This window comes from Sciurus vulgaris (genome assembly GCF_902686455.1).
Source record: "Sciurus vulgaris genome assembly, chromosome: 11".
Lineage (NCBI taxonomy): Eukaryota > Metazoa > Chordata > Mammalia > Rodentia > Sciuridae > Sciurus > Sciurus vulgaris.
In genome coordinates, this window is record NC_136472.1 from 65,880,451 (window position 1) to 65,889,104 (window position 8,654).

Genomic DNA, 8,654 nt, shown 5'->3' on the forward strand with positions numbered 1-8,654 from the left:
AAAAAGGAGTCAGATACAAAATGAAGGCAGAGATATCAAAATTTATCCTGCTTTTTGTTACCCATAAGAAACTTCATACCTAAGAAAAGACTCATTGCTTTTAACAAAGGCAGTATTCTGATTCCTTGTTACATGGCATGGGGATGAGATTAAAAAGGAATTTAAGAGAATAAATTGAAAAGACATGGTGTACTAAATTTACATTAACAGGAAGAAAGATGGGGAGAATACCCATTAGCTAGTTATGGTAGTGCCATTGAATGAAACAAAGAAAACCTGAATAATGTATGAGTCTGAAACATGTGAAATCTCATCTCATATGTTATCCAAAAAGAGTGCATGAGGTAGGCAGCATAATACCACTCCAAGCAAATTGCACTATCCCATAGTAACATTGGATACAGGAGATTACTTGTATTGACATGTGCAGAGAACTTAGTATATAAAGTTGTTCATGTAATAGAAAGATGATATTAACAGGGGGAGAGTAAAAGCAAGAAGTCAGTGACAAGCATAAACTTTTATATAAATATGGTTGAAAAAAAAAGAGAGAGAAAAAATTATTAAATGACCTAAGATGTGACAGAGAGATAGGAATAGAGCCAATGTAGTTTTCCAACAATATGACATTGGAAAGATAAAGAACTGATGTTACCACCTGTTTCAGAAACAAAACATCAGGCAATCAAATTTATGCATGTTTTCGAACTCCAAACATTAGTCTCTGACTTGCCAAGCAGTTGATTCTGTGTAATAGAAAGGGCCAAAACAACCTGTTAAGTTGCAACTCACCATGGCAAATAAAAATAAAATTCTATGTTGAGAACAAACACAATGAAGTTCATCACATTAAAAAAAATGGTTTTGAAAAATATGAATATGTTGAAAAAAACTAAAGCTGGGGTTGAGAAGGTCTTGAAAACTTGCATCACTAATACACTTACATTTTTGATCATGTACCTGACACTTTCTAAGATCAGGGCACATTCAAGGCTAACTGAGTGTCTAATTTCCACACAGGCATGGCCACATCAGAGTACACCTCAGATGAAGCTCTGTTCAAAGAAAAAAGAAAGAAAGATCTCCAAGAGATGCTTAGAGAAGTGGGTCTGGATGTTGAGTACTGGTTACACAAACTACAGGAAGACCTGTGTGTGACCTGTAGCCAGGCCTTACAATATTTAACAGAAAAAGACCTCCAGAAGCTGAAATCCCAAGTACGACATCCATGGGAGAAAAAGGCCCTAGAGAAGCTCATTGATCTATTCCACTCAAACAGTCCTCCAGAGGTACAGAAGTCACCAAGGGAGATGATAAAGAAAGAGCAGTAGCAGGCAGAACAAGCACTGCAGGACCTGAGGAACTTGCTGTCAGAAGGGAGGCAGAGACAAGAAGAGGCAGTGAGGAAAAAGGAAGCAGAGTTGAGGCAAGCCATGGAGATCCCTGAAAAGTACTGGCCAGTGCCTGAAAAGCCCTTAAGGGAAGTCATGGAAATCATGCAGAGACAACTCACACCCACTCAACAGACACTGTCCCATAGGGAAAACCTCCCAGATAGAAATCTAATAAGATGGGCATCTGGAGGGCTGGCTCTGCAAGGGATTTACAAAACATGCCACCAAATGGACCTGATACAGAAGAGAGAGGAGCTACTCAGTGTCCCCAAGGAGTTCTCACTCTATGGCCCTCAGCAAAGCACACGGATAGATACAAAACAATTTACATCTTTTCAAGAAGAATCCATGTTCACCCAGACTGTAGAGAGGCTGGGCTTCAGTATCACTGCCTCTTCCAAAGGGGAAGGTTGGAGATACAGTCTGGAAGCTGGAGTGGATAAAAGCAAACATTCAGAATCCAAGGACACTGAACAATTTCATTCTAAACACTCTTATTTCTGCTCAACTAAGTTCAGCTACATCCCCCTAGCCTCTTGCCACTTTCCTATTAATCAACTCCAGTTCTCCAAGCCTGCTCTTCAAGAACTGAAATGCATTGAAAACCTCCTGGATCAGACTGCAGATCCAGACATATTCCCTTTACTGAGGCACAGGACTGAGTATTTCTTCCAAAGGTTTGGCTCTCATGCTAACCAAGGCCCTCTGCACCTGGGAGGAATCTACTGGTGGAAGGCAACTTCAGAGGGTTTCCAAAGTGAGCAACTGGCTGATGTGAAGCAGCAGACAGAAGAGGCGCTGAATATTTACTTAAGGGGCAGCTACAGTGGCTTTGGAGTAAATGTGGCTGCAGGTATGAATGTGTCAGATGCTCTTTCAAAAAAAGCCTCTCAGAACCAAACTTTCCAAAATCTCCAAAACAAAGTCCAATTATCTGTGGCCCAGACAGGTGGTCTACCAGAAGCAGATGGCGTTATCCAGAGGAAAGCTGGCCTTGTTGCCAGCAATCAAACCTAGTGTGTCATTGACCGGGGACTTCAGCTAGTGCCCATTTGGGACATCATTCTCTCCAACCACAGAAGTGATTTCAAGGATCCCCTTAAGGTGGCTAACTGCATGAAAGACAACTACACTGCTCTGACTGGACTCACTGCCCAGATCCAGGATGGAGAGGAATTATTGAGTGCTCTGCAGGAGGCTAGAATTTTCCTAGAGGATGTGAAATCCTGGGAGATATCTGATCCTGAAGAGCAACGTCAAAAACTGATAGATTTCATGCAAATATTGAGTCAAAAAATAAAAGGTTATGACACTTGAATTAACATATGCCTCACAGACTGGAATCTGCAGAATTTTCTAGTAAACATTTTCAACTTTTGCAAAAACTCTTCAATCCATAAAACTAAATTTATTAAAACACAATTTCACAGCCTTCTAGATCCTCACATCTACAAAGTGAAAAACTTTCCTCAGGCTCACTCTATCATACAATGGATAAGCCAACCAGAGTCAGAGCAAGAGCAAGTCAACATCTCCCAATTTTCTGAGTTCATTAAAATTTTAAAAGAAACACAGAATGAACTCTTAGAAGTGAATGTCAAATCTGAATCCCCAGAAACAGCAGAAGAAGCTCAAAGAAAGGCCACCTATGAGGTCTGCTTAGCTCTCAGCTACTTCTTGAATCACCTCCAAGCAACAGAGCAGCCAGACACACAGCTCTTGCTACTTTCCATTGCAGCTGGTGCAGGATATCAGGTGGAAAGCAATACTTTTCAGTATCTTCTAGGGTGCAATGAGTTAAACTTCTTACTGGATGATATGCAATCTGCCCACAAGAAATACCAAGAGCTCAAAAATATTTGCAACTATAGAGCTCAGGCATTCCTTATGCTCACAGGTCTGACAGCAACATCTGGAATTGCAGCTATTTCTACAAAAGACAAAATGCAGCGCATGGAATTAATGAGACAGCATATGGAACAGTCACTGTCTAAAGAAGTTTTACAAGTCCTCACCAAACATGGTGCAGATCATGATTGGGAAAATCTAGAAAAAGACTTGAGGTTACTCATTGATGGGGATGATGAAGCCACCATCTCTTCTTTGAAAATGGACAAGGTGAGAAAAGAATTGCAATGTCTCTTCCATGGAAAGAAACAGTCCCAGGAATCACATGATAATGAAAATAATGAATGGGAGGAGGTGATAGAAAATGGAGCCTTCCTAGACTTACTCCAGCATCTAGGCCTAGAACATTACTACCCAAAAAGGATGAGTAGAGCTAATTTCCATCTGATCTACAAGACATCTGTGTACAACACCCAGCCGAAATCAGAAAGGGAACTTCCCTTCTATTTCCTTCAGAAACTACTGATGCTGGATTATGGGCTGAGACACTTGATCTTCAAAGATGATGGAAACACAGATCACCAGGTATGTTCAAGTGCTTCAAGTGAGGAAAATGACGTATTTGATCCATATGAAGACTTTGTTGAAGACAGTGATACTTTTACTAACCTTTTAGTCTCTAAGACCAGACCCCGTATTCACCCAATGGATATACAGATGGCCATTTTTCACACTGCAGATAATTTTGCCAGACAGTATATTCTGACCAAACTATCCATCTGTCAATTTTCCCTGCCCCTCCTGGTGCCAAATCCCTGCACTCCTCAAATTGAATTCTCCCTCTGGCCTCTCAGAAAAATAAGGAGTTGGCAGCAAGGAAGCAAATCACTACAAGGGAAGAACAGTCACAAGAGTCAGCAGGTGTGTCATGTCTCCACCCCCATTGTGTCTTTCCTTAGAGTTGGTAATGGACTGTCACCTTCCAAATCTCAGATCATGAACTGTCTTCTCAGTGAACACAAACATGATGAGTTCTTCCACCGCCACTGCAGAGAAAGCAGCAAGAACTGTCTCTTGATGGGGGGTGTGGTGGAAATCTGCTGGTTCTGCCCTGGGTGGGGAAAGGAGGACAGGTTTGACAGCTGTGTGACCTTCACCAATCTTCATGGAGATGCAAAGGAGCATAAAAGGCAGCTCACTTTCCTGAAGGAGGTCTCTTCTCTCATTGTGGTCCTCATGTCAGCTTCTGATGACAATAAAGAAAACAAAAATATTGTCTGTGACCTGTGTCAGTCATCAAGACCTTTGATCTGCTTGCTGGATGACAAAGAAAAATCCAAAGCTAATAATTTTGGTAGAAGAGTGAGAATTGGCATCAGGAATAGAAATGAGGCAGAACTGACAGAGGAGCTCACAACTACAATCAGACATCTGCTACAGCTCTCTGGCACTGCTCTCAGTTTAGAGGACTGTTCTCAGATTGCACACAAGCAAGGATTTCTCATTGATGAAGACCAGAGAGATTGCAAGAAAGCCAAAGAAAAGGCACAAACTATATTGGCCCTCCTGGGAGAAACAAATTTATCACACGTGAAGGAGAACTTACTACCCCTTCAAGACAACTGTGGCACCTTTGGTGTAAGGACAAAGAATTCTATCATCTGAGAGAAAAGGGAAATCGAAGCATTGAACAACACAAGAGTGAGACTGAAGCAGATAAACAAAGAATACGGCACCAACAGTTGACAAGAGCCTTTCCCCTTAATGATGTAATGCAATCTATCCTTCAAATTCCCCAAGAGCATTCAGAAACTCACACTAAACTCTACTTCTTGCAGTGGTTGAGTATATTTTTGGACAACCTGACTGCAGAACACTTGGAAAAACTGCATGAAAAACAAAGATCTTTGTGGTCAATGGTACAAATTGAAAAGCAAAAGGCACAAAAGAGCAACTCCTTGAAACTCTTTGAAAATGAGATAGAATCCATCTCTACTGAGATTAGTGACTGCTCCTTAGAAATTGAGCAATTTCTCAGAGAAGTTGGCCAGATCTATGAAGCTCTGGAAGAAACTTCCTCCAAAGAGACACAATTTTTCTCTCCCTTCCCCAAATTGCTGCAGACCTGATGATATCTGGAGTTCCCATAGAGCTGATGGATGGAGATGCTTCCTATGTGCCCCTAAAATGGGTGGCAGCTGTTTTTGACAAGCTCTCTGAGAAACTTGGAGACAAAAGGCTCTTTGTTCTGTCTATCCTTGGCCTGCAGAGCTCAGGGAAGTCCACCCTACTAAATGCTCTTTTTGGCTACAGTTCACTGTCAGTGCAGGTAGATGTACCAAGGGAGCCTACATGCAGCTCCTGAAGGTGGACGAGACATCCACAGAGGAACTTGGCTTTGACTTTGTGCTGGTTGTCGACACAGAAGGACTTCGGGCTCCAGAACTCAACAACAAGTCCCAGAATTGGGACAACGAGTTAGCAACCTTTGTCATTGGAATTGGAAACTTGACTCTGATCAATATATTTGGGGAGAATCCATCAGAGATGCAGGACATCCTACAAATAGCTGTCCAAGCCTTTCTGAGGATGAAAAAGGTGAAAATCTTCCCAAGTTGCTTGTTTGTTCATCAGAATGTTGGAGAAGTTACAGCTGAAGACCAAACTATGGAAGGATGAAGGTGCTTAGAGCAGAAGCTAGATGAAATGGCAATAACAGCTGCTGAACAAGAAGAGTGCTCAAATGTAACACGCTTTGGTGATGTCATCAAGTTTGATGCCAGTACTCACGTGTACTACTTTGCTCACCTCTGGGATGGCAATCCTCCCATGGCCCCTCCCAATCCTCGCTATAGCCACAATGTCCAGGAACTGAAGAGTAGAATCCTTTTGACTGCAAAACAGGAATCCAGGGGAAGCATCATGAAGATATCAGATGTAAAATTCAGAGTTCAAGATTTGTGGAGAGCCCTGGTAAATGAGAACTTCATTTTCAGTTTTAGGAATACTCGAGAGGTCATGGCCATGAGCAAACTGGAAACCATGTACAACCACTGGACCTGGGAGCTCAGGAGTCATATGCTGGACTTGCAGAATCAACTAATCAAACAGATTCAGAATGGAAAGATCCAGACACTCAAAGCTAGTGTATTTGTGGTCTTCAGTTACAGAAAAATATACAGCTATCAAGCAAGAACTTGAAAAATATTTTAATGAAGACCCAGATATTGAAATACTGGTTAAATGGAAAGCAAGTTTTGAAAGAATAAGATAATCTTGCTTAAAGAGGCCCTTATTTCAGACAGTAAAAGAAAGGCAAATGAACTTATTCACTTTAAAAAAAATCAAGAAAGATTGGATAAGAAAAAGATAAGTTATGAAAATGAATTACTGGAAAGAAGTCGAAAATTAGCTTTAACTGTAAAAGGTAAAGAATTGAGTGAGGAAGAGTTATATGATAAATTCAATCAACTGTGGAAAAAATGGGTCTATGATGTGTCTTCAGATCTCCCTCAAGTTATAGAGCCTGACATAGATGTAGATTCTGAAAGCATCCTGTGGGAATATTTCCAAAAGGAGACAGACATGATAGACATACTAAAGAGAAATTCTGGAGAGAAGTTTCAAGTCAATTATGATGAGAATATCAAAATGAAGAAAAAATATAACTGTATGACAAGGACCCTAAAGGCCCATGATATAGAGTCCATTAATATGATTACTGACCACCTTGTTTCAAGATTTAATGAAACTATTAACAACATTCACAGGCAACAATGTGATTACAATCCAAGTTATTTCCATGAAATCCTGAGAATTATAGATGAGGAAGTAAATTCTGCACGCACTGAGAAAAGGTACACGTTTACAAGTAAATACACCACTGAATTATCTTTATGTTTATTCCAAAAGGCATCAAAGAGTTTTAAGGAAATGCACAAAGCATTCAAGAGAGCAAATGATCCTGTAAACTATCTAGAAAGTAAGAAAGATGATTTCTTCATGAGCTTTAAGATCTCGTGCCAAGGCGCAACCTCCATCAAAGCATTTGTTGATTTTCTATGGAACAAGTTAACTCCTGCTGTCTCTGCCACAATACAGGAAAAAATGATCATTAAAATAGCTGGAGACATGCAAGCAACCTGCCCTGCATTCAATGGAAACAGGGCTAACCTAGAGAAACACATTCTTATTTCACTGGCAGAAGAAGAAAACTTTGATAAGTATTGCCAATATCTTCATAATACAAAATCGTTTTTTAGCAGTTACATTGAAAACCATATTAAAAGATACTGTTCACACAAAGGAAGTGAAAAAATAAAGACTTTTTTCAAAATAAGTTTAAACAGCATCAAGAATGCCATCCTTTCTGCCATTCGGGAATCCACAGCAGTAGCTAAAGATAAAAGCAGCACTGTGTCTGGGTGGTTGGATTTGTTCTGTGATCACCTGGGAAACAATTTGTTCTTCCCACGAAGAGATCTGATAAGTATTGAGCACCAGGAGATAAAAGATATTGAATTTCTCAAAGAAGCCATGAGTTCAGCTTTGGATCCTGCAATGAAGAAAGTGGAACAGAATTGTTCAAGCATACCTATAGAAGAAATGGTTCCTGAAATTGAGAAAATACTCTCTGAACATCTCTGTGGCTGCTGGAAACAATGTCCCTTATGTAATGCAATTTGTACGAATACAATTCCTACACACGAAGGAGATCATAGTGTTCCATTTCACCGTCCCCAAGCTGTCAATGGATGGCATAAGCATAAAACAGACCACTTTGTAATTGATTGCTGTACTAGTTCAGTAGCAAGTAATCGCTTCATACGTTTTGGAGATGACCAGGAAATCCCATATAAGAACTATCGGGAGGCAGGAGGGGATTATGCCACTTGGAGCATCACCCCAGATTCATCCACCCAGACATATTGGAAATGGTTTGTCTCTCACTTCAGATCAAAGCTAGAAGAAAAATATCAGAAAAAATTTACAGGTACTGGTAAAATCCCAGATGCATGGGCCAAAATCACAAAGCAGGATGTGCTTGATGACTTGAAAAATCAATAATTCTCAATTACTACACAAGAGTCCTAGCATCTGAGAAAAAGGAGTAACAGTCCCTAAATGATCCTAAAACACCTCGTCTTTATGAGGAACTTCAATATTTCCATTTTAAAAATGAAACGTAAAATTTTGCAGATTTTATTATAAAAGGACTTCACTCCCTCTGCCTCAATTCCTCTGATTTAAAGACAAATTGCTAAAATTATATGAATGTATGGCAAAAATCCATTTTAAAATGCCTTCTTCATACTTTATTATTCTATTTTTTTTTTTTTTTTTTTTTGCTTTTGTGTTGTTTTTTGGTTTGGGGGCGTTTTGGGGGTTCTTTTTTTGTTTTGTTTTGTTTTG

General features: G+C 40.0%; 1 protein-coding gene across 1 annotated transcript; it reads left to right on the forward strand.

Moving 5' to 3' along the window:
• Positions 1-1,022: 1,022 nt before the first annotated feature.
• LOC306640957 (interferon-induced very large GTPase 1-like) lies at positions 1,023-8,309 on the forward strand (the record flags this gene model as incomplete). Its single annotated transcript, XM_079105698.1, is given in 10 exon segments — positions 1,023-1,328; positions 1,332-2,408; positions 2,412-2,708; positions 2,712-4,857; positions 4,860-5,318; positions 5,321-5,548; positions 5,551-5,918; positions 5,922-6,392; positions 6,394-6,504; positions 6,507-8,309. Coding segments are annotated over 10 exon segments (7,266 nt in total).
• Between the last annotated feature and the right edge of the window lie 345 nt (positions 8,310-8,654).